General features: G+C 33.6%; 1 protein-coding gene across 1 annotated transcript in view; it reads right to left on the bottom strand.

The window, feature by feature from the left end:
- Pde1a (phosphodiesterase 1A) overlaps positions 1 to 27,722 on the bottom strand; it is a 256,677-nt gene that overhangs the window by 32,950 nt on the left and 196,005 nt on the right. Inside the window, exons 7-13 of the mRNA XM_071619008.1 lie at positions 27,316 to 27,416; positions 18,727 to 18,852; positions 15,502 to 15,603; positions 15,276 to 15,396; positions 3,533 to 3,614; positions 1,404 to 1,524; positions 806 to 990 (exon numbers count right to left, since the gene is read on the bottom strand). Of these exons, the coding sequence (XP_071475109.1) occupies positions 806 to 990; positions 1,404 to 1,524; positions 3,533 to 3,614; positions 15,276 to 15,396; positions 15,502 to 15,603; positions 18,727 to 18,852; positions 27,316 to 27,416 (838 nt within the window). The remainder of the gene's footprint in view (positions 1 to 805; positions 991 to 1,403; positions 1,525 to 3,532; positions 3,615 to 15,275; positions 15,397 to 15,501; positions 15,604 to 18,726; positions 18,853 to 27,315; positions 27,417 to 27,722) is intronic.

Raw genomic sequence — 27,722 nt, 5'->3', positions numbered from 1 at the left:
TTTCTTTCCCACTACCCTAGACTTCCTCATGACTCTCATTCTAACATCCTCCATGTATTTATTTAAATTATCACTGCTTGAAGCCTTTTCTGACCACTTGTTTAAAATTTCAATCTTGTTCCTGATTCTCTCTCATTCCTTCATGAGCATAGGAATTTTTGCCTCTTTTTTTTTAAATTATATCTCTGATTCCTAGAATACATCAAAGAAGTACAACCAAAAAAAAGCTATAATAATAATAGTCAACCCATACAGTGCTTAATTCTCTAGCTACTTCTAAAGCAGATGATATAAATAATCTTCTTTATTTCTCTCAAAATGTTGAGGGAAAGGACTTTCTGTTTTGGTGATGTGAAAGAGGGCAATTTTTTCCTCTCCATAGAAAACAAATATAAAACTGAACAGCATTAACAGGATCAACTATTCTATGACACTGGAAATCCATCGAGAGAAACACAACAATTTGAGAAGATTTACTGCTTAACATTCAAATAGCCCGGAGCTAAAACAGGTTAGAAAGCTCATCTACAAAAGCATAGGGGTGATTGTGCCACAATGTTTTGTCACCATTTTGTTGTGCCACTTCCAGGTTGCCTACCACTGACACATATCCACAGCCCACATGGAATATCCAGGGCAGAATTCCTTTTCATTTAACAAAGAAGCCAATTGTTCATGAATAATCAAATGGCAGCCAAATTCCAAATACCAAAGCTTTCATATTTTATAAAAGAAAAAGATGAAGGGAAGAAAAATCCAAACTATTAAAGGAGATGGGGCAGGGAGATGACGTAAACAACCCTACCTTGTGCAGCCAACTCTTTCCACCTCTCCTTGTTCTGCTGAATGATGTCCACCAGGTTGTTCTTGAAGCTCTTCAGGTCCACTGCTGTAAGGGAATAGTCTGGGGAATAGCTCCCGTCATTCACCAAGCCTTTTGAATTTGATCGTCTCAGCACCTCAGCAACATGTAACCCCACAATGGTTGAACTAACAGTAATAACCAAAGAAACCAAAAGATACAAAAGAGAAGAGGGTCAGTCAGGATATGGGATGAGGGAACAAAGCCTGAAAAAGTTTATGAAAACGACTGTTGAAGTAGAACAGCAGATAGACAGGTCCAGTTGTGAGCATGTGGCAGCTGTTTGCCTCCCTTTCCCACTGAGAGCCAGGGACTCCTCTTCCTGTACTTAGAGGACTTGGATTTTTCTTGAACTGTGGACCTCAGTTCTCAATATTGAAGGAAGATGCAGTACAATATCATGACACTAGGTGGCAATACTACCTAATAATTAATCCAAGAACTCCCTGCCTAGTTTTAAGAAATAAGGATAATCATTAAATAATAAAAGGTTATTAAAAACCACAGATATGAAAAATGATATAAAAGAAAAACATCATACCTGCCTGCCCCACAGTTAGAAGTTTCAGTTTTGGAGGCTTCCTCTATAAGAGGAATAACAATTTTCTCTGTTGAGTCTGTCAGAAGAGAAAATGTTGGCTCTACTATGAAATCAATGAAACCTAAAAAAGAAAAAGAAAAAAAATTTAAAAAGATAAATCAAAGTGTTACAACTTCCAGAATTCTAATATCAGTAAAATTCGAAGAGCCTCTCTTTGGCACACTCCTGAGATAGCAAATATCAACTATAATATCAGTTTTCTTGCCCTTTGATACTATTTTAATCCAATAGCACAATCTTTAAAATAGCTTAACTGTTCTACAGAATAATCTCCCAAGCAGTATAAGTGCTACAATTTAGGCTTGCTAACTTAAGTATATTGGCTTTCCTATTTAATGTTCAGCTTTACATGCTATTGCTAACAATAGATGCAGATCAAATGAGTGGGAATATGTTTTTTTCTGTCCCAATGAGAAGGATCATTACTCTTTGGGAAAGGTCTTCATTTTGTTGTGAATTTTATTACTGACCAGAAAGAAATAATATCTGAACCCCAAAGGAATTAAATAATTGACATTTTTCCCTCGGGCTATGGGAAGGCAACCACCTTTTACATTTTTTCTTACTATGTCAGTCAGAGCTTTCTGCCAACTTGTTCGAATTTCAAATTGCTGTTTATTATTCCCTGGATGTAAAGTGTTAGTTCGCAGCATGTAGGCGTGTGCTGTCAAATCAGCCCAGGAACAGTAACATCTCCGGGAGACAGCACTAAACCTACTGCTTTTTAGATGTCAGTATTGAATGAAGACTTTCACATTTAAAGTACTCATCAAGATAGAAAATGACACACAGAGAAAAGGGCATTGTCCTCTGGGGACATTGACTACCCGGTATTTAAGTAGAGAGGAGAGGACAACATCCCTAAGATCCCAGGAAATATTTGGTGCTTGAAATCAAGGGCTTGTGTCCTTAAACCCACCTGGGAGCAATAAACTATTACCTAAATATAAAAGAATAATGGGAAGAAGGGTCTTTAAGTGAGAATGCCCTGGGAATATCCACATATGATAAAGTAATTAACATTTCAAGTAACTATATTATTTATAGTACATATTGAGGCATGTTTATAACTTTAAAAATTCCTATAAATGTACATTTTAATTGACATCTTAAATCAAAGTAATGTTAATTGCCTACCCAGAGTGTGATTTCGAGTTCCATGAATGGGTTTAAATGACCAGTATAGGTAGACTGTCCAATGAGGTAATATGGTAGCAATTTATATGACAGCAATGAGCCTCAAGAACATCACTCCTTCCCAGCTTGCTAGGAAATCCTCAGACTGCACAACATTGAGAATAAGCACCTTCCTCATAATCTCTAGATAAACAGCTGTTGAACTTGGTTAGGAAGGAGGAAGGCCAGAGTAAGCAGCTTTCTGACCACCCTGCTGCTTTGGGGTACAGCTGCCAAAATATAGAGGTAAGATGGCTATTTTCATTTTCATCGATTGTGTAATTCAGTGAGAAATATGCTAGCTAAGGGAAGAACTATTACAAATATTCAAACCATGCAGCATAGCAATCATGTTTTAATAATGGACTGGAGTTGAATTTCCCAACAAAAATACAGATGACAATGAATGAGGTTGGAAGCAATATGATTTTGCAAGTTTCTTGCAGTTGGCTTATTTAGTCATATCACAGGAACTTTTTCCCCCAAACTAATATGAGATTGCATATCAAGCATACTATGGATACTTAGCATTAACAGAATAGGAATGCTAATATTTTCATCAAATTGCCTTATACCTAAGAGATTAAATTATAGAACACAATAGTCAACAACAAATGAAAATTACAGTCCCTTCCCAAGAAGAAAGCACTTTATTTTGTATAAAAGATTATAGCTAGAATAACAATGACATTTGCCAATTCTCCTTTATTGAATTCATTTTGTAAATTATTTCAATAATTTTTATCACTCAGCATCATCTAGATCAGCCTAAAGGCAAACTTTGTCATGAATATAGAGTGAGTTTTTCCTAGGGGACTTTGAACAGAATGGTGTACACATGTGAAAATAGAAAACACACATCCACTTTGCCCAATTACCATCCTTCAGATTACCTATTTGGGATTGGGCCACCATCGTTGAATTCCGATCACAAAGTGGAGAAAATGGAAGCCCTAGTTCCGCTTCTTTGTCTCCCTGAGGAAAGAAAAACAGAGGAGTGAAGACTTAGGTGGGGCAAACTAAGATAGTGAGCAGCCTAGGTAACACAAATGAAAAGCTGAGTCTTTCATTTCTTAATCCCGCACTACTTTTCTACTTATATATAAATATAACTACAAGATCAAGTATCTAAAATTTTTACTAGACGATTTCTTTGGGAGAAGCTTCTTCAGGGGAAAATCAGAAACATTTTAACACTTTGTCTTAGTGTTACAATCCCTTGATTATAAAGAGATTTTTGCAATTTTCAGAAGTTGGTATAAATTAATCATCTCAGCATATTATTTAGAATTTAAGTAACAATTCAACTCATGGACTTTTTTGTTCCTTTTTTATTTAATGTCAAACACACCAGCAAAACTTCAGAATCAAGGTTTTGTTATTGGACAGCTTTTTCAACTTAAATGTGTATGAACATTTGGAAATACCTTTCTGTTTACTAAGCTTTATTAAATTTCCCACAAGAAGTAATGAGGTATACCTTCAACATTCTTACATTCTTCAGACATAATTTTAATGTATTCTTCTTCGAGAAAATCAAAATCTCAGTGATTCTTTGCTATTTGCTTTTATCAAAACTAGATTAACTGCATACATGTGTGAAAGAATTAAACATTTATGTTTGGGTTTAACAACATGGGTTTTCAACTCCTAAAATCCAGGTAGCTGCTCTGTGCAAATATTTATTCTCACAAGGTTTATCACACATTGTTGTTTTCCTTTGCATTCAAGAGGATCTGTTTATGAGAGGATGCTTCCTTGTTCCTGTTCATTTCAAATATCTCACCATTTGAAGGAGTACTCTGAGATCTGGTTTCTTCCTAAAATGCTGGCACCTGTCTCGCATCAATCCACAACTTTGGAAGTAATGCCTGGCTCAGGACTCCATGGTTTCCTTTCAGCCTGTGATTTCCTCTTACATTTGTGTATCCTGATCTTTATACCATATCAGTATATATCTTTGAAGGTTTTTAAGAATGTTTTCTGTGCATTCCCTTTACACCATGACTCTGATTACTGGCAGGAAGTTTGAAATCAGAATTATTTGGGAAAATCAAAATATGGTTTGTAGCAAAGTAACTACAAAAGGGAAGATTTTACTACGTCATGACTTAGAGAAGATGAAATAAGGGATTCTGTGATCTCTGTCAGCAACTCCCTCAATTTATGGCATCAATTTTATTTAGAATTAATATTTATACCCATCTTCTGAATACATAGAAGAGAATTATTAATGCCATTGCCCTTGGAGTCAGGAGAGGTCACTGAAGCACTGCTGTGCAAGGGGCTCTGACACTACAAACAGGTCCCAGCGTGTGCTGAACAAACTCTTACCTCTGATTTAACTTTGTCATCTTGTTCTACTCATTTTAAGATATAATGATCATAGGATCTGCCTAGTAGGAATATCTAAGATAATTTATTTGAAGCCCAAAGGTAGTGCCTAACATTTAGTGAATAGTCATTAAATTTAGCAAAGAATCATAATTCATAATAGCAACAATGTGCAGCTATGTTAATTAAAGATGTCCATGAAGTCTAATGCATATCCTAGATTGTTTTAAAACAGTGGGGGACCCATTGTACTGAATTTAGCATGTAATGCAGAGGGATTGGCTTCCCCCCCCCTTTTTCCAGCATGAAATTGACATGACAAAGAATTCAACTTTTGAAACAATAATTTGTGCAGTGTGAGGGGTGACCTGGGATGATTAGAGGATGGCTCTTGGTCCACCAATCTGAATGAAAATGAATCTGTTGGTGTTGCTACAGGAAACCAGAGAATCTGGATAAGGTATAGATTTGAAAACTAATACGCAATTATTTTTAACATGATAATAATAAGGTATAAGAAAAACAGTTTATCGTTGAATAACAATACCATTAATACTTTATATTAAAATATAAATAATAATAATATTGTTAAATGTAAATAAGACTACTGACAGACTTCATAGGAAACTTAGTATTAAAGATATTTATTTGGCATATGTAGATCTAATTTCCTTTTATTGATTGATTAATTATATGGTTTTATTTATTAAATGCAGTTAAGTTTCATTTAACTGGTTTTTATTGGTCAAAATGCTACTATCTGGTATTTTAAGAATACAAATTTAATAGATTTATTTTAATACTACATGGTTCTTTGGTAGTCCCCAAATTCATGAGCTAATTTTATAGATTATTGGGTGACAACATTTACATATATGACTTAGGCATTTACAGATATATACAGGTGGACATTCTGATAGCTGGAGTGAAGATTTAGTGTCCTATTTTCTTCTAGTACCCTACAGCTAATTTAGAATATCAAATTTCCACTGCTAAAGCTCATTAAATGCTGAAGTACATTAATTATTCAATTTATTTATAAATATTTCAAAGTGTTATTTATTCTTTGGGATGAATAAAGGCCATGAATACAAAGTTAGTAGGGGGTCCTATAGCCAGACTATGAAGGAACTAGAAACCCATTAGGACAAGTGGGTACTTCCAAGGGTAAAGTGAAAAATATTTAAAGGAAAAGTTATATTCTTTGTATATATTTGATCAACTTTATAGTTTTCTTTATTCCATCCCTTGATAAAGAATATATACTTTTCATCAGGATAAAATCAGGGGGTCAAAGCAATAGGTATTAAACCAAACAACAATTTATATTTTACTTGGAGTTTATGTTTTCATTTAAGGGTAATGCCTCCATAAAGCCAAAAACACACGTTTTAATATCTTAACATGTTTCTGGTGTGCACATGGTTGCAGAAGCACTAAACTCAACTAATGAACTGGTGCACTCAGTGCTGCCCCTGGGTCCAGCACTGTGTTCTGGGCGATAAACCTGCAGGTGAGGAGGTGGCAAGGTGGCCCCATCAAACTAGGAACACTGACGTGCATAGTCTAGTGCTTATACCTGTCTCCGCAATTTCCCTGGAGATTTGTGAGGGTTTTTTCTATGAAAGGTGATGACAAAGAGCTAGTAATTGTTTTTATGCTTTCTTAACAGTGTAAAAGGCTCTGACAGCTGAACAAAGTGTCAAATCCAGTGAATGAAGAGCACATCCCCCCATGCATTTCTCCGAAGCCAAAACAATTTCTTAGTTTTAAACAAATGAAGAAGATAATTGAGGGTGAAATACAGAAATCTTGAGAAACTTCATGCATTGCAATCTAAGTTTTAGTGATAAAAACGATATCAACAACAAATATTCAAGAAGTCCCTACCACAGGCTTTGAGAAGGGTAGAATCTGAGAGAACACTAGTTCAAGCAAATTTAATTGGTCGCTATGGGAGGATGATGCTCTAATTTCGCCCTCTTTGAAGAGCTTACCTAATTACCTTCCCTCACTCCTTCTAAAAGTGGATCCTTCTAAGTTCTCAGAAAGCCACCAAAACTGTTAAAATGTTTAATGATTATAGCAACAAACATACTCACTTTCAGTAAAATTTATGATTTGGAATAACTGCATTTTTGTGAGTATTATAAATATTTATAGAACATTATAACTCCCTGTATAACTGATGTTTATAGCACTTTCATGCTTCTTGAAACTAGCATATTTGATTTTTACATTTTAAGTTATTATCCTGGCTCACAGCTACAGTTCTTTACACTTATGCAATACTGAGGATTGTATCTATACAAGATCAGATCATTGGCCAAGAATAGACTGATTATTTTTTTTATTACTAGGAAATACAATTTATTTTGAAATAACACACTTCATATTCTAGCAACATTGAACAAAATTAAGGGGCTTAACTGTATATAATTTAGGGTGAATCACAATCTTGACCTTTCCTTCCAAATAATGTAATTTTCACATCATTTTTCTCCTTGACTAACAAGGTAGCATTTATTCATAAATTATATTTTGCACTAATATAGATTTCCCCTCATGTGTCACAAAATAACTAGTTGAAGAATGGAATACTTCATTTAGTTATGTGGAACTAAGTATAAAATACAAACAAATTTCCATGGAAGTGACTATTTTTTAATGTGTTTTTATTATGTCAATCTAGATGTGTACTCAAAAAGAGAAAAAGGATCAAAAACCATCTGCCTGTACTGGGGGTTATTCTTTGGCACCTCCCTTCGTCTTGTTGGTCTTAGTTCAAATGCACCATTATAGCCAGAGGGCAGAGGCAACTGTGTGGATCTGTTGAACACTCAGAGGGGGTGCTCTGTATTTATGAATGTCACAGGCTTGTTGTGAACATGCTTTGGCAATGAGGACCTCTTTTCCTTACTACCAGTTGCTTAATCAAGAATCAGAAATAAGTGTTTCTCAGGTCTGTAATTCTGAAAACAATCCTGATTTCCTCTAGCTAACTTCCATTGACTTTAGAGGGAAAATCTGAAGAAGTTACACCAAAGATAGGGGTAATATTGATGGGATTTATAGAGATGATGTAAATAGCTTGGTCTACACTGACTTGTCCTTCAGAAACACACGGTTTTAAAAGTTCTTCGTGTCTACGGAAGTCCAATTTAAAAAAATGAGCTGGGTAGATCATCATGATCACGTTTAATTTTGTTCAAAATCTACTGAAGGAATTCCAAGTCTAATGCTTTATTCTGCAGAAGGAAAGAGAATAGCTTATTAGCTACTTTTTAAGTCTTGTGATTATGCTGTGAATCAAAATTCTGTTATTTGATAGTTACCTAAAGCTGAGCTTTAAGGGATTTAGGCAAAGGATACCTAAAAGTTCAACTTTAAGTAACTATCAATAACAAGATACTTCATAATTGATGTTTTCTAGTAACTTTACTTTGGGAAAATGTAAAACTTAAAACTGAGTTAGAGAATAACAAATACTACCAATTCTTCATATCCACGTTGTGGTTTATAGTGTATGACGCTCACTTAGACGCCTTCTATCACTGTGCTTTTTCCAGTCATCCTGAGTTGGAGGCAGAATGGGTTTAGGTAAGAAGATACACATAGGTAAAAAGGTGATGATCCCTCCACATCACTGCTGCAAAGAGGGAAAGCTAGAGCTTACACTTGAGCTTTTCTACAATTATCTCTCTATTTTGCATTATTGGTTTTATCATGTTTGACTAATACACACAAAAAAATATGTAAAATATTTTCTTTAACAAGGGGCTGGAGATATAGTTCAATGGTACTGTGCTGGCCTAGAATGCTTGAAGCTCTGGGTTCAATCTCCAGCACCATGAAAACAAAGCAAAAAGCAAGAAATATAAAATATTATAATCTGCAGCTAAGGGTTGTGATGATTTCTGGACATCCTTTGATGGGTCTCAAAACTCTAGCACAGCCAGTGCCTCAGAAGACATGGTATTTAAATTCTTAGTGTATTCTGAAAGAATGAAGGAATACCATTTAAGGTTACATCATTAAAATGCTTTTTTCACTGTTCAAAATGAGAAACCCTAGTTACCTTGACTAGATACATAGCAAGAAGGTGTCTATCAATGCTGTGGATTTGACAAAGTGGTCACTTCACAGATGGTTATGTGAGGATGAGCAAAAAGAAAATGCATGCCAGAATCATTGCAGTCCTGCCCATCAGTATAGAAACACAAATTCAGCTTAATAGTGTAAGTCAAATACATTCAGAGAAATGCAAATGCCAAGGAAGTGGAACCATATCTATACTCAACTCCAAAGGGCTAAAGTACATAGTATGGCTAAGAGTAAGTAAGGGCACTATGAGATTTATTTGGTTGAATGCAAGAAAACTTTTTACCTGTTGGAGTTATTATCATATGGTAATGTAAGTCTCTTAGAGATAAACTGGTTTTGCTTGAAAAACATATTTGTTAACACTACAAATTCATGTTGACCTTTAACTCCACATTTTCCTATTTTGCTCCATGTATTTCTGAAGGGGATTTGAAAGTCATTCAATTTCAAAAATGCAGAAAGTGAGAAGTGATATTTCAATAAAAGATTCCATTATCCAGCTGGATGCAGTAGCACATGCTTGTCATCCTAGCTTCTTGGAAGGCTGAGACAAGAGGATGGCAAGTTCAAGACAAGCCTAGGCAATTTAGTGAGATCCTGTATCAAAATCAAAAATAAAAAAAGCCTTGGGGTAACTTGGTGGTAGAGTGCCTCTGGGTTGAATCCCCAATAAAGAAGAAAAGAAGATGGGGGGGGGGGGGACTCCATTTTTTTAAGGATCAAGTCCTAAATCAGTTATGATGAATTGGTTGATTTTCATTTTGGAAGAGATAAAGCTATGTTAGTAGAGATAGTTTGATGCTATAATCGTCCATATTAACATGAATGTGTTACTCTGCGTTGAGTTATGTGTTTTACCTTAAGTGTTAAGGTCATTCAGGCAAGGACTACCCATTTCTGAACATTTTGGGGATTCATGAATGCCTGTCATCGCCCACCAATGTCCTGTTAAAAAAACAAGCCGCAAAAAAAAAAAAAAAAAAAAAAAAATCGACACCTCCTTACTCTAGTAACACCATGTGAAAAATGCAGATCACAAATAGCATCCCGAGTGTCACGGTGCTCTACCTATTCCAAGATTTAACCTTTATGTTGTGTGTGATTTAATCTCTAATAGACATCTGAGTCACAGGGTACCACGCACATAGGAGCTGAGTAGCCCTATGGAGCAATTCTCTCTACCCCTAAATTCAGATGTAAATAATCACTGCTGACTGAAATCTTCGTTATTGCTATTAGTTACCTTTCTGTAACATTCAAGAACAGGGTGGTGAACTTAAAAAACATCTCAAGTCAATTTCACTGAATTCATTACTCTCATTACTCTGTCAGGTATTCTTAGTTTGGCAATCAGTAAAACAAAGGATGATGCAGTCATGATATTATTGGAAATGTTTTTAGGACTTTAAAAAATTAAGTAATTGATGAGGAACTTTTATTATGATAGACTTTTTTAAATTGAAAAAAATACTCTATGTGCAAATATGAATTGTATAATTGTATAAACACCCTGTGTAACACTCAGTCAAGATACAGAGCATTTCCATTACCCCCAGAAAGTTCCCTTAACCTCTCCCAGGGAATCCTACCCCATGTAGGTACCCACTATTCTGATTTGTATAACCATAGGTTAACTGCCATTTTTGAACTTCACATAAATGATATTAAGGTTTATTACTATTTGTTATCATTAGTTTTTTTTTTATTGTTGCATGATAATCCATTGTATGGCTATACTATAATTTATTTAATTCATTTGTATTTCTGATGGACATTTGGATTGTTTCTAGCATCGAGCTTTTATAAATACAACTGCTTTTATTATTCCTCTGTAAGACATTTGGTGAACAAGGATGCTAATTCATCTGGATTATACACAAAAGGGGTGGCAATGTTGGGACATAAGCAATATTAAGTCTAACTTTAGTAGATGTTACAAATCAATATTTTTCCGTGGTGACTGGAATGATTTATACTCCCACCAGTGATATGTGACACTTCCATTTTTACCACGTTATTGATAACATAAAATAAAACTCCAGTTGTTCTGGTGTAGATGTAATATCTCATTGTGGTTTTCATTTGCAATTCCCCAATAAATAAAGACAATAAGCATACTTGTCTGTACATTTTATCCACAAGTATATTTTCTTTTATGAAATATCTGTTCAAATTGCCATGATTTTCCTTTTTATTATTGATTTGTTAGAATTTTTATGTACACTCAAAACAAGTTCCTGGAAAGATGCTTAGAGCTCAAATATTTTCTCTATGGTCTATCTTTTCATAATGGTATTTTTGGAAGAGCAGAAATATTAAGTTCTGCTTTTGTCTGCTTGACCATTTTTCTCTTTGGATAATACTTTGTGTGGCTTTTCTAAAAAATATTGGCCTTCCCCCTAGATTAGAGAGATATTCTTCTGCATTTTTCTCCAAGTGTTTATAGTTCTGGGTTCTGTTCTGTGTTTACGCATGGTCCATCTTGATTTATTATTTGTGTAGGTGTAGGTAGAAGACAAGTTTCCTTCTCTCCCACACTTTTATAACTGTTGTTTCATTTCCATTTGTAAAAAGACTTCCTTTCCTCATTTAGTTGTTTTGCTGCCGTTGTAGAAAATCACATATGTATGGTTCTACTTCTGGAATCACTTTTCTATTTGATTGACATATTTCCCTATCCCTATGCCAATAATACACTGTTTTGATCACTGTAGCTGTTTACTAAGTTATGTAATAAGGAAGCATGAGTTCCCCAACTTTCTTAGTCTCTTTCAAAATTGTTTTGGTTATTTCCATTTAGATTTTAGGGTCAACTTTTCAGTTTCTACCAAGAAGCCTGTTTCAATTTTTTATAAGGATTATACTAAATATATTAATCAATTCTGGAAGAACTGACATCTTAGCAATATTGAGACTTTCAATCCATTAATGTGGAAACTCTCTCCATTTATATAGGTCTTTAAAGTTTTTCTCTCAACAATATTTTGTGGTTTTCTTCATAGGGGTTTTACATGCATTTAATTAAATGTATTCTCAAGTATTTTATTATCTTATGCTCTCAAAATATCACTTTTTAAATTTCATTTTCAACTTGCTACTCTCATTTACTACAACTGATTCTATGATTCTGATGAACTCATTTGTTAATTCCAGTAGCTTTTGTAAATTTCTAAAAGTGTTTCATGCACATGCTCATGTTTCTGCAAATTTTGCTTATTTTAATCCAATCTATTTATTTTCTTTTAGCGCCTTATTGCACTAGCTAGAACTTCAAATGCAATGTTGAATAGAAGTGTTTAGAGTAGATATCTCGATCTTAGTATAAAAATGTTCAATATCTCACCAGGAAGTGTTACATTAAGGTTTCCTATTTCTTGTTTGCTGAGAGTTTTTATAATTAATGTTTGTTGAGTTTTGTCAAAGGCATCCTGTGCCTTTAAGAATGATATAATTGTTTTTCCTTTTTTTCTTTTAAGATGGTGAATCATTTTAACTGATTTTTGAATATTCAACTTACTCAAGTCATGATATGTGCTCATTTACTACATTGCTGAATTATATTTGTTAATATTTTAAGGACTTTTCTATCTAGTTTCATGACATGATTGGGGGTGTAATTTTCTTTATTTGAAGTCTTTTTCAGGTTTTCTTAGGGGTTATGCTGCCAATTTTCCCTTTTTTCTCTGTCATGAAAAAAATTGTGTAAGACAGGCCTTATTTCTCCCTGAAATGTTTGATAATTTACCATCTTTTACCTGAATTGAGTACTGCTAATGGAAATCAGAATTAAGAATGAAAGTCATCTGAGCCTGGGGTTTTATTCATGTGAAGAGTTACATTATAAATTCAATTTTTAAAAATAGATAAATGAATATTCAGATTATAATTTTTCTTATGTCTGTTTTAGTAATTTATATCTTTCAAAGAATTTGACAATTTTATCTATGTTGTCAATTTTATTCGCATAGATTGTGCATAATATTTCTTATCTTTTTGACATATGTAAGATATATAGTAATATTTCCTCTTCCTTTATAATTTTTTTCTCTTTTTGAACCTACAAGTAATTTTATTACTTTTTCAGAAAAATCAACACTTATCTTTATGATTCTTTTTATTATTATTTTTCTTTGGTCTATTTTATTGATTTTTGCTTTTATATTTATTATCTCCTTCCATCAATTTATTTTGGTCCAATTTTCTTAAGTTTTTCTAGCTTCACAAAGTATCTTTTTTTCTAATATGGAAAGCATTTAATGGTTTAAAATTTCCTCTATGCACTGTTTTAGTTTCATTCAACAACTTTTCCCTTTTTGTTTTCATGACTATTTGATTTTAAATATTTAAAATTTTCTTATTAACCTGACCAAAATCATTTTATCTCTTCATGTTTTCATCTCTTATTAGAAAGATAGTTTTAAGCTCTCTAAGGTCTCTTTAGATTTATCATTTTATGATTAATGATTGGTTGAGTATACAAAAATTATAATTTTTTATTGACCATAGCAGGCAATTGCCTTTTAGGATGTGGTGTATTTTAACATTTATTCTATTTTTTATGTGCATAAAATATTAAAATATTTTTCTCAAGTTGTTTTTAATATAAAAATATTTGAATTTGGTGTGGTCACTCAGTAATTTTATCTAGGTCTATTCAGTGCTATTTCAAATAAAACATAGCTATCAACAATGGGAGACAGAAAACAGTCATTCAAGTATAGCAATAATTCGGTATTTATATCTTCAGAATAAATATTCAATCGATGAATAAACATTCTAAGTAAAGAACTATGCTGAGAATAAAATAATTTGAAAATACAGAAATAAAAGAGCTTTTCTAAACAGAGCTATGGTATCATAAAGAATATAACAACTGGTCTTCATTTCTGGTTTCTGGAACAGAGCTTCAAAAACCTATGGAGTTTACTGAATGACAGGTGACTCTTTGTTATGTTCATGAAGACAACTCATGATGGACCCTGTCATTAGCTTCAGGATGAGGGCTGATCACCAAAAAGAGCAACCAAATGATTAAGGAGTTGGAACTTTGAGTCATTGTGATCTTCTGGTGGGGGAAGGGGCACATGGACAATGATTCAATCAATCATGCTATATAATGAAACCCTGATAAGTATTCTGGATACTGAAACTCAGTGGAGCTTCCTGATTAGTGAACACACTGATAAGGGGATGGCACAGTTTAATCCATCTGTCGACTACATGTATGCTCCATGACTGGGACACTCCCAGACCTTTCCGTAAACACTACTTTATTTGACTATTATTGAGTTGTATCCTGCAATTTTAAGATTAGATCTTTTCTTCAGTCCATGAGCTATATTCTAATGAATTATCAAGTATAAAATGGGTTGCAAGAGACACTGAACTTAGAACTGGCTGGTCAGAAGAGCTGGTGTCCTATAGCCCCACTTGTGGCTAGCATCTGAAGTAGACCAGTCTTGTAGAAGACTGAGCCTTTAACTTGTAGGATTTGAGGTTGACTTTGAGTGGTTAGCATCACAGTGTATTTTATGTGCTAAAGGGGGCATACAGGAATGATGGACAGAAAAGAGACATGTAAATGTAATATGTAAATACTTGTAGCAGAGAATACCAGCCATCCTCTCTATCTCCAGCCTTCTCACATAATATATATATATATATATATATATATATATATATATATATATATATATATATATATATTTTTTTTTTTTTTTTTTTTTTGTTGTTGTTGTTTTGTTTTGTTTTAGATAGGCATTTGTCCACACAGCTAAAAACTGTATTTCTCTGCCTCTGCTGCAGCTAGGCACATATGACTAAATTCTAGCCAACAAGATATATAAAGAAGTGGTATAAATCCTCCCTTTGCCCTTCCACTAAGAAAGCTGTTTGCTCTCTGTCCTGGCACTTCTCTCTTAACAGCAGATACCAATTATAATCTGTTTGTTTCTTTCCTTCCCAAGCCTGGCACCTGAGATCCAAGACTTGACTCTCTTTAAAAGATGTATTATACTACACAGGATTATTTAACATACTTATCTAAAAGATTAATAAAATTTTTGAAAATCCACAAGAAAGTGTTATGCCAATTGATGATACTTAGTCACAAGCTCTGGATTCTGTAGAGAAGGTGTATGTTAAAAATGCATAGTCACTATTTCCAAAATTATTTGCAAAGAGTATGAAAAAAGGCACCTGCAGGAAAAATTCCTCCATTAGGGCCATGGTCCACTTGTAGTGCAGCTTCCAGGATTTGGCTGGGTGACTGATGTCTGCTGCATGGAGAATCAGGGACATGGTTTTGGCTCTGTCAATTCTGTCAAAGAAAGGACATGCTCAAATTATCAGAACAAAGCAACCAGTTAATCTTTTCTGAGTCCAAGTTCATGGTACTTTAATGTGACAAAAGAAAATAACCTACCCTTCGGGCTGCTGCAAACTGCTTCTTATATTTTTAATTTGCTGGAAGTGACCTGACATATCGGTGGATAAAACCATTTCGATCACTAAGTTCCGAAGATCCCTGCAGAGGCATCAAAAGAATAATAGTTTCAATTGGCCATTTATTGGTCTGGTATAGAACCTTTCCATAAGTATTACTAATCATATATTTGCCTAGTGGATATGAGCACAAAAGTTGCTGCTCTTTAAATATAAAAGTGCTCACCAAGGTTCAACATTATTTTTGCCTATTGATTCTCAGGGATTTAAGAAGTTAGTAGCAGAATGATGTATGAATAATAGTGTGATATGCCTCTCCTTCTCACCTCACAGCCTTCTTCACAACTTATAATTTCTAAAGTCTTATTTTTCTATCCAAAAGAATCTTTGGCTATTTTAACGAGACACTGATTTAAATATAATTTTTGAATGCTTTAGAAGTAAAACATGTAGCTCAGTGGGGCTTGAGACCATTCTAAATCCAACTGATAGTTTCAATGTGTTAGGGAAGAGACGGGAGAGAGGGGCATGGATTCTCAAGACACTCTCTGTTGCTTCCTTGTTTTGCATCTTTTTAAAATTACTACTATTAATAAAAGCAATATTACTTATCCATATTTATTCAGTCCACGCATTGACATAAAGCCATGTTGCAGTTGCTTTGTAGGTACATTAAGACATTTAATCCTCATACCTTTTAGGGAGTATCAGTATTTTCCATTGGAAGAGCTTGAGCCATTTGTTTAGTAGATGGCTGATAAAGGATGCAACCTGGTTCTCACTCCCAAAGCTGGCACCTGGACCACTTCCTGACTACTGTGCCAACTTCCCATCAGAAGAACTCCAAAGAGGTCAAGATGTGAAAGTAGGTCAAAATTCTGTTTAAGATTTTGGGACCTGATTTTCAATAATGTAGAGCAGTTGGCACTGTTGAAATGTTCAGCCAAGATGGTGACCAATACAGTGACCATATCACAAAGCCTGTTCATGAAAAACTCATTCTCACAGTAAGTGAGGAATGAGCCACTCCCGCAAAGTCTTGCATGATCCACAATTCTTTGTTTGCTCTGTAGAGTTAGGTTAAAAGTCACTTATATAGAAAACCATATTTTGTTTTCACTCTTTGGTGTGGCCATCAGAATAGGCTAAATCAAGGTATGGAGTAAATCTGAATTATGATCTTGCATCAGAGATATTTTAACTAAAGATGGTATTGTTGGATGATGTATTTTCAAAAGCAACCACATATTGGATTTGTTGTTATAAATTGTGGGTACTCCATTCAATCAGATTTTCAGAGGTAGAAATCAATATTCTGCTATTATTTATAATATTGAACAGCTTGCTTAGAATACTTTACTGAAATACAAACGGAAAATAAGCCATTGAAGGTAGTTTCTAAAACTATTCTCAATTACATTATTTTTCTCTGATTTTGTGACAAGATCATATTAGAATAGCAACTGAACAAAACATTTATATTCACTAAGAAAAATAAGACTAAAATTTTGTGAAATGTATAGAGCCTAATAATGTATTGTGCTTTGCAGATAAGTGATCAGTAAATGCCTGGTATTATGTCAATAAACCAGGCAAAAGAACACACCAGGGAAATATTTCTTAATTTATTAATTTCTGCCCAAAATTTAAATTAATGTGATTATACCTTACTAAAATTTCCTTAAGAAATAAATAGACATTTAGAGCAAAAATCTATAGGTCTTTAAGAAGATATCCATATTTTAATTCTCAGGAAAATGTTATCAAGGTTATGGTAGAAAAATCAATCTTTGGGGGTTTTGGGAAAGTATTTAATCTATTAAATTCAATAGTCCATATGATATGCATACTATTTGTTAACAATAATCTTGTAAAACATTTAATTAGCATGAGTCTGAGAAGTTGTTGACAAATTTACCAGATATCATCACAATAAATTATCAGTTATCAATTATTGAAGATGGTAAAGAGCAAAATATAGAAAATAAAATCACAATGAAAGAGCAAAGGAGTCAACTTTGAGGGAAAGAAGATTAACTCAAAGGGGTAATAAGAATGAAAATTAATATCAATATTAACTTTGAGAATGAAAACCACTGAGGAAAACCTAACACACTAGCTATAATTAATCTCTCTCTCTCTCTTGGATCTTAGGAAACTGGTTTGCCTACTTCTCTTTGCCCAGCTGTTCTCCACATAGCCCAGCAGTAGTCACTTTAAAATTCTTGTACAGTTAAATCCTGGCCTTCTTAGGCTGGAGTCCTCTTGGGCTAATTTTTTACAGAATAGCATGAAAAGCCTGAATGGGATGCCCAAACACTGTTTCTCCTTTCCCACCTTATGGAATTTTCTACAACTGCAAATGGAGCCCATGTTTCTGGAATTGACCTAGAAAATACAGAAAGCTTTGGAAATTTGAAAATGTAGCCATAGGAGGCTAGGGCTCATTTGAAACCTTAAATTTAACTTTTCTGCTTTGCTTTTGTTTTAAAGTCCTTTCTTAATGGCAGGCACGACACCTTTTATTTTTTTACATTTCTCTTTAATTTATTGTAAGAGCAAAAATAAAAACCAAAACCCTTTGATACTTACATTTGAGTGGGAGCCTTCTGCCATCCATTTACTAACTTTTAATAAGATCTTTATTATGGATAAATGTGGGCTTTTAAAAATATATAAACATAATATGAGGAACATACAGTAAAAGATTTATGTTGATCTGAAATTTCTGTAATCAAACAAAGGGAAGATAACAACCAAAGGATAAAAAGATAGAAAGGTGATGTGGAGTAGTAGGGTTGGATTTATTATTTTTCCCTGCGTGGAATCTAGTGTCACTATATCATGTATACAGAAAAAATAAATATGATGCTAACATGTTTAATTTATGTAAGACCACTTATTAGCACAAATTGAGCAGAGCTCCATTGAAGTGCACAATTATGCATCTTTATTGTGTGATGTGTGGTCTTACATATGTGTATAGGTAAAGAATTGATCTGGAAATATTTCAGATCCATCAAACAGAGCCTGACTCCTGAACAAAGTCCTCCGGTACAAATCCTTCTCAGAGTCGTCCAGTCAACAGTAACTGAGTTTGCAATATGAGGAAGGCATTGATTTTCAGAGGTTTTTTTCACTTTAAACCACATAATTTATCCTTTTCCTGACATTAAATTCCCTTTAGGTTTCCTTTGAAACTCACCTCCAGTCATCTTTAGATAAGTTTATCAAGATATTCATTTCCTCCTCTTGCATAAGTCGATAAGCAGCACTCACATGGTGATTCTCGAGGACAGACCGATCATTATATAAAATGGCAACATCTGACCTAAGGATTAAAAGAAAATGCCCAGGAAAGGATTTCTTTATACTTCATGGATGTCTAGTAAAAAATACTCAAGTTTCAAGTCATCTCACCAATAAACATCTCATAATTGAACACATAAAATTATAGAAATATTGTTTCCATTTTTTAAAACTGTATTGTTTAAAAATTATATATAAAATGAATTATATATTTATTTTTTAAAGCAGATTTAAGTTCATGGAAAATTGCAGAAGTTACAAAGATTTCTCACATACCTTCTGCCTTCACACATATATGACCTTCTCCATTATCAATATCACCCAATTGAGGAACTTGCACTGACACATCATCAGTATCATCACAGTTTATCTTGTGTGTGATTCACTCCTAATTTCCTAAATTTTTTTGGTTTAAAGAAAGGTATGATGACTCATATCTACCATTTTAGTATCATATAGAGTTGTTTCATTGCCCTAAAACCCATCTGTATTTCACCTATTCATCCTTCTCTGCTCCCAACCCCTGGAAAACACTCATCTATTTATTATCTCTGTAGGTTTGCCTTTTCCAAAATGTTATAAAGTTTGAATCATATAGTACATTGACTGGTTAGATTAGCTCCTTTCACTACTAATATGTATATATGTTTCCTCCATTTCTTTTTAGAGGGTGATAGCTCTTCTCTTTTAAGCTTCAAATCATGTTCATTTTCCTGAGATACCACATTTATTTAGCTAATCACCTACTGAGGGAAACCTTGGTTGTGTCCAAGATTTGACAATTTGAATAAAATTGCTATAAACATCTGTGTTCAAGGTTTGATGTGGAATTCAGTTTTTAACTTTTTAGGTAAATTCCAAGGAGTGTTAACTCCTGGATCATTTGGCAAGTGTGGGTTCAGTTTTGTAAGAAACTGTCAAACTGTCTTCCAAAATGGCTGCACCATTTTGTGTCCCACCAGCAATGAGTAAAAGTTCCTGCGGTTCCACCACTTCACCAACATTTGGTGTTTTGAGTGTTCTGGATTTGCTTCAGTCTAATAGGTGTATAGTGGTATCTCATTGTTGTTTCAATTTGCATTTCTTGAAGGTATATTATGGGGAGCATCTTTTAAATGCTTATTTGTTGTTGATCTTCTCCAAGATGTCTGATAAAATCTTTGGCTCATGTTTTAATCAAGTTATTTATATTCTTATTGTTGAGTTTTACATATTTGTATATTTTGCATAATAGTCCTTCATTAAATATATCTTTTGCAAATATTTTCTCCCAGCCTCTGGCTTGTCTTTTTTATTCTCTTAACAGTATCTGACAGACCATGAGTTTTTACTTTTAATGAAGTCCAACATATCAGTTCTCCCATGAATTGTGCCTTTGGTGTTGTATTTAAGGTCATTACTAAACCCAAGTTCATCTAGATTTGCTGCTATGTTATCTTGCAGGAATTTTATTGTTCTATGTTTACATTTAGGACTATGATCCTTTCTAAGTTAACCTTTGTAAAGGGTAGAAAGTCTGTGTCTTAGTACATTTTGTGCTACAATAAGAGAATGCTTGAGAATGAGTAATTATTAAAGAAATTTATTTTTCATAGCCAGGAAGTTCAAGATGAAGGTGTTGTTACCTGGTGAATATGTTCTTGCTGCATTATCACATGGTGGAAGGCATCACATGGTGGAATACCAGACAGCCCAGACAGCAAACCCACTCCCAAGAACCTTTTATAATGGCATCAATCTACTCATGAAGATAAAAAACCTTATGACCTAATATTTCCCATTAGGCTTCACATTCCCAGATGGTTGCACTGAGGATTAAGTTTCCAACACATGAATTCTAAGGGACACATTTAGACTATAACAGTCAGTGTCTGCCTATGGCTATGTCTACATATATATCTGTATCTGAATCTATATATTTGCACACAAATGTCTAGTTTCCCTAGCACCATTTATTGAAAAGGTTATCTTTGCTCCATTGTACTGTCCTTATTAAATTTTCATGGGTGCATTCTGGGGTTTTATATTCTATTCCATTTGTCTATTTGTCTATTCTATCACTAATACCATACTGTCTTGATCACTGCAGCTTTGTAGAAAGTCTTGACATCCGGTTGTGTCACTCCTCCAACTTTGTTCCCCTTTATTATTATGTTGGCTATTCTGGATCTTTTTCTTCTACATTACAAACTTCAGTATCACTTTGAAAATATCCACACAATAACTTCCTGAGATTTTAATTGGGATTGCATTGAATCTATAGATCAAATTGGGAAGAAAGCATATCTTTAAGTCTCTCCATCCATGAACATTGATTCTCTCTCCATTTTTTTTTTCATCAGAATTTTAGAGTTTTCTTTATGTAGAACTTCTATGTACTCTGAGAGATTTAAAACTACTACTTCAATTTGGGGGTGCTAATACAGATGCTATTGTGCTTTTCAATTTCAAATTCCACTTGTTCATTGCTGGCATACAAGTAAACAACTGACTCAGAATGGATCACAATCTATTAACATTGTGTCCTGAAACCCCACTATAATCACTTTTAATTCCAGAGTTGTTTTTTGTTGTTGTCATTTTGTTATTGTGGTTCTTTCAGATTTTCTACATAGCCAATCATATCATCAGCAAACAGAGATAGTTATTTCTTTCTTTCCAATCAGTATCTCCTTTTCCCCTTTTCTTGTCTTATTGATTTAGTCAGGACTTGCAGGATGATGTTAAAAGTCAGTGATGAAAAGGATCCAGTCTGTTTTGATGCTGATCTTAGTAGGATAGTTTCAAGTTTCTTATCATTAAGTATGATGTTAGCTGCAGGTTTTTCACAGGTGGACTTTTTTCCTAATTTATTTGTTTACATTTTAAGTTGACCAGTAAAAATTGTATATGTTTATAATTTAGAACATGATGTTTTGAAGTCAGTATACATTGTGGAATGGGTGGATTGAATTAATTACCATTCTACACTACCTTAAATATAATTTTGTGGTGAAAATATTTAAAATCTAAATCTACTCTCTTAGAAATTTTCAAGAATACAGTACATTGTTATAAACTATAACCGTAATGTTATACATTATACAGTAGATCTCTGGAGGGGCTGGTGATGTAGCTCCGTGGTAAAGCACTTGCTTATCATGCACAGGCCTTGGGTTCAATCTCTAGCACCACAATAACTAAGTAAATAAGTTAATAAATAAGTAAATATGTAAAATAGACCATTTGAGCATATTCTTCCTCTCTGACTAAATTTTGTATCTTTTTACCAACATCTACGTAACTGGTCAACTCATCCCTTGGTAACCACTTTAGGAAATACTCTTTATCAAGTTGAGGAAATTTCCCTCTATTCCTAGTTTACTGAGTTTTAATCATAAATGAGTGTTGAATTTTGTAAAAAATACTTTTCCTGAATCTATTGAAGTGATCATGTGATTTTTCTTTTTTGGTTCTTGATATAATGAAAACATTAATTGAATTTTCAATGTTGAGAGGCTTAAGTACCTTGGATTAATTCCTATTTGGTCATGTTTCTTATTTTCTTTTTAATTACCATAGTTTAAATAAATTTATACCTTTTACCTTTAAATTTATAATCCAATTACCTATGAGATAATCTAAATCTGCCACAAGAAAAAAATTACCTCACGTTCTCAGAGAGTGGTTGTTATGTCCTTTGTATCTTAATGATTATCACCCTCATTTCTTTGAACTAAAAGTATTTTGGGTAGGTAGTGGTGATCTGTGTGAAAATCATTTGGTATATTTGTGAATCTAGTTTTTTCTCTCTTACTATGTTGTGATTAAATCTGAATATTATGGATTCTTTTACTTTGAATTAAGAAGAAAAATCATTTTTCATCAAAACTTGAAGTGTATATTTCTCCACCAATTCATAATAGACATATTATTTTCAAAATGATGAATTCATCAAGGAAAGTTTTTAATTTTTTTGCCTGCCTATATTTCCATGTAACTTGATCATCAAATAAACTACTTTAAGTTACACTAATAAATTGGTTGTTCTAGCATAAAGCATAAAATATTCCAAGCATTCTCGGTTCTATATAATGTAGCCTTTGGTTCTCCATCCTCTGCCCTCCTAGATTGCCATATCACCTACAGGTATGCAATGCACACAGAACCACTATGTTCAGTATTTTAAAATGATAACTCATTCATTTAAGTTGACACAGTGGAAGTAGACAGCAAAAATATTGGAGGAAAGTCAAATTAAGTCCTATAGCAACTTTGCTTCCATTTCCCCTAACACCCAGTCCCTTGCATGCATCTCCTTTCTGCTAGAAACACTTGTTGTCTAGTGAAAAATGCCTTACTCAAAGACAAACCATTTCAGGCATTTTTGGTGGGTGGAATCCTAGTTATAGTCTAACATTTCCCCTGCCACTGTCCTAAAAAGACAAAATTAAAAATATCTAAAATTACCAGCAAAATAAAACAAAAAGGTGGGTTGCTATGCAAGGTGATATGTATGTTAAGTTACTTCATAATAGTGACTATTTCACTATCCATATGTATTACATAAATATTGCTGTATATCTTATATATACACAATAATATTTATTTTTTAAAGAATAAAGAACTACATAAATTCAGTATGTGCTGCTAACAATCTATTCAAGATCTGTGTCTAACAGTCTTCCATATAAACAAAGCTTCATTACTAATCCCACACAAAAGAAGCGTCCTCTCAGGCAATAGAATGATTTCTCTTTCTGTTTCTAACACTATAATAAAGGTGATGCTGCATATATATTGAGCTAATAGCACATATCTTCAACATAGACTTCTTTTAGTAATCCTAGTTAAGGCTGAAAAATCCCTTACTGATAATCATAACAATAAAGAGCAAGCGACTAGGAAAGCATACATGTAACCTGGTTGAAGAGGTCATTAAGTAGATCTCGACTGAGTAAAATACCATGGGCATTTCCAGTAAAATACCATGAGTATTGCCTGAGATCATAGGAAAAAATGATTTTCCAGTGATTTCATGTGTGTCTCATGGACCCAAATGCAGCTATAGCAGCCTTGTCAGGGTTATGGTTTAATATGGCTCAAAGCATCACATGTCTCTCCCATTCAGAAATAAGGAAAGATACTGTTTTTGAACCAGATTTAATTGTAAAAAGTGTGCAAGATTTTGTCTCATAAATTCAACAAGAATGCTGAGAATACAACATGGTCTTAATATTTGAGATGGTCTTTAGCTGCTAAGAAAAGAACAAGACTATAAGCAACATTCAGTATCCATGGTAACATGTAGCTCCACATTTTGTGTTCATGAAGAGAAAATTATTTCCATTTATTTACACTTTCAAGGATTTCATGCATTATACTATCTGTATTGAACTCAAATCTCACCTGGCTTGATGTTTTAAATTACTTTTCAGTTATCTTGTCTTATATGGTAAATGAACTTCAATATTAGGACAACATTCTAAATCCAAGCAAAATGAATAATACAAAATACAATAGAATTATTGCTAAGAGTGACATATGACCTTATACATGCTTTGACAAAGTGTGAAGGCAATAGCAATAGTGAAAAAGCACATTATATTGCTGCATTTTGTTCATTACAACATTTTTTGCTCATGAAAATTTCAAGTACATATAGAATTAATCTATTAAATAATTGGCCCTGTTAGACAATTTATTAAAAAAATAAGTAAAATATAAGGCTCTCCCCATTTTATGCAGTTTCTTAATATAAAATTGGAGAAGATTGATTGTTCTTCCTCCCTTCCCCCTCTTGCTCCTCCTTGTCTTCATCTTCCTCCATCCTCCTTTTCCTCCCCTTTTTTTCCCTCCACAGTCCAAAGCAGGAGATAATTAGGACTTTTCATCCAGTTGGGGTGACCTAGCACTGTGGGTACGAAAAGCCAGTCCATTGCCTTCACTTTTCAAAACAGAAGACAAGAAGTACTCATTGGTAACAATCACTTGATCCTTTCTCCAGACCTTAAAAACGATTGTCCTATATAGAGCTAAGCTCAGTAATTGTCTATCTACTTTACTTAAATTCTCCTTGTTAAGGATTCCATGAATGTAGAGACTTGGATAAGCAAAAACAATATATATAGTCTTCTCTCTCTTTGATGCTTAACTCTATACTTTGCAAATACACGTAGATCAGTAACTTTCCTACTGTACAACCAGATTCCAAGGTTTTCCTTTTCCTTTCATTCTATGTCATTCTGGGGAATTTGGATTTTCTTTATTCCAGGAGTGGGACAGAATGCCTTCCCCAACACGTCCCTGTTTGAATTTCAGTCCTTTCTCTGTCTCCATCCAAAGGCCATGAAATATAAACACCTCTCATTACAGGCTATAAAAGATTAGATCTACCATGTATCTTTCTCTGGCTGTGAGAGAAGATTGTGTCTGTAACTGGATTGAGAGTGTGTCACTCTTCTCAGCTTCATATCCTGGCATTGTTGTTCCCTAACTGGGTGCATTTGGATAGGATACTGTACCACCAGAAATCTTTGACTTTTCTTCTTATATTGTGAGGCTTAGACTAGGTGATCTAAAACATGAATCTCAATCGCCTTAGGTACTTTTAAATTCTAAAATGTCTAATATCTTAATGAGCTATTTCTATATATATTCTCCACATCAAAACAATAACACTTCATATCCAGAAAATCAGTTGCTAAAAATATTTCTGTTAAAAACCCAAATGAACCAACCACATAAAAACTTGCACATGTATGCTTAAAGCAGCTTTATTCTAAGTTTCAGAATTTGGAAGTAACCAAGATTTATCTCAATGGATGAATAGATAAACTGTGATACATCCATACAATGGAATATTACTCATTGATGAAAACAATGGGTCATGAAGCCATTATACAACACGAAGGAACCTTCAACATATATTGTTAAATGAAAGAAAGCTCAACTACATGACACGTTGGAAAAAGAAATACTATACAGAAAACTATCTAGAAAACTAATACAACATTATAAAGATAAGTGGCTTTCAGAGACAAAAGGTGAGCAAAGGAGGAATGAATACTGAAGCACAGGGGACTTTTAGGACAGTGAAACCAGTAGGATACTACAATGGTAGCTACATGGCATTACATATTTCTCAAAACTCATAGAATCTATAAAAAGGAAATCAGAACCCCAATCAAACTATGGACTTTAGGTAGTACTAATGTATCAATATCAGTTCATCAATTGTAATAAATGTACCACACTGATGCCCTATGTTACTAACAGGGGGAAGCTGAGAGGAGTATATGGGAACTCTGCTTTCTGCTCAATTTTTCTATAAACCCATAATTTCTCTAAGATATAAAGTCATTAAAATGAAACAAATAAACCAAAAGTAAACAAATTTAATTTTCCCTTGATGAGAACATAGTTCTATGATGGCTCTAGAGGCTTATCAGTTTCTTAGCTTTCACTTCCTTTTTAAGCATCTTTGACTAGTGGAAGATTTTGGAAGAATCAGAATACCACATATATAAAGTGAATTGGTCCTGATGGGTCCTGGACTACTTTCTAACTCGTAGGTACTAAGGTGCCTAACTTAAAAGAGCTTAGGGTACCTCTTCTTACAGACTGAATTGTGTCTTCCCCCACATTTGAATGTTAAAGTCCTAAACCTGGATGGGACTATATTTGGAGATTGAGCCTTCAAGGATGTAATTCAAGTTAAAAGGGGTAGGTAATATAAAGTTGCTAACAAAGTCAAATATGACTAATATCCTTATGAGAAAAGAAAGAGATACCAAGGAATACTTTTAATTAAAAAAAGATCAGATGAGGACACAGCAAGAAGGTAGCTGTCTGCAAGACCTCTGTTTCCTTTGAAAGATAGGACTCAGAAGAAACCAAACCTGTTGACATTTGTCCTTGGACTCCCAGCCTCTAAAACTGTGAGGAAATAAACCCACATTGTTTAAACCATCCAGTCTGTCATAATTTGTCATGGCAACTCTAGCAGACTAATACTCATCTCTAGTATTTTGATTCAAATAACATCCATTATAGCTATTATCAAATAATTTAATTTTTCAATTATTTTATATTTAGACTTAACACTGGCCTGGAAAAAGAATTTCTTTGATCTCTGAATGTTTTTCAGAAGTGCAAATTACTACTTTCAAGTACATAATTACACCAAACCAATACCTTAAACAATATGTCACAGATTTGTCTCAGTGAATAGACGTATAAACAGTTTACAGTATAAGTTTTGGGAAGAGAGAAATTTTCTTACATATTTTAAGTTGTTAAATAGGTCATAAAATATACATGAGATTCTTGAACAATAGTAGTTGTTTTATTCTAATGGCCATAGCTTAAGAAATTTTGGTAAAACTCCATTATACCTATTCTTTTTAGAATCTTTATTTTTAACAAATTCTTTTAAAAATCAATAATATGCAGAAAGTGAATTTTAAATTTTAACTTATAAAAGTTAATACTTCATTGAACTTACCTTGTCTGAATATGAAAGTTGTTTGTGGTCCCTGTATGCTCGTAATCATGAATGGCAGCAGCAAAAACCATTGCTAAAATTTCCAGTTCAGTGAGCCAGTGCTAGTAAATTAAAGAAAAGTTTCATCATATTTATAAAGAAGAAGCCATCTTTTCTTTGTGTGAAAAAGATTTTCAGTGCATACAGTACATGAATCATATAAAATTATATTACATTTCTTTTAAATGAATTGTTCTTCCATTTTTCCTCCATTTACTGTGTATAATGAACCCTTCATGAGATCAATGATTATTTCATGGCTTATAAGTTCAAAACTTAAAATTCAAAATATAATTGTGTTTGCTAACTGGAAAAAGAATTCTTTGATTTAAAAGACTGACTGGACTTTGATTTCACAGCTTTACCAG

This window comes from Marmota flaviventris, chromosome 11 (genome assembly GCF_047511675.1).
Source record: "Marmota flaviventris isolate mMarFla1 chromosome 11, mMarFla1.hap1, whole genome shotgun sequence".
Taxonomy (NCBI): Eukaryota; Metazoa; Chordata; class Mammalia; order Rodentia; family Sciuridae; genus Marmota; species Marmota flaviventris.
This window is presented reverse-complemented; position numbering and strand designations above follow the sequence as displayed.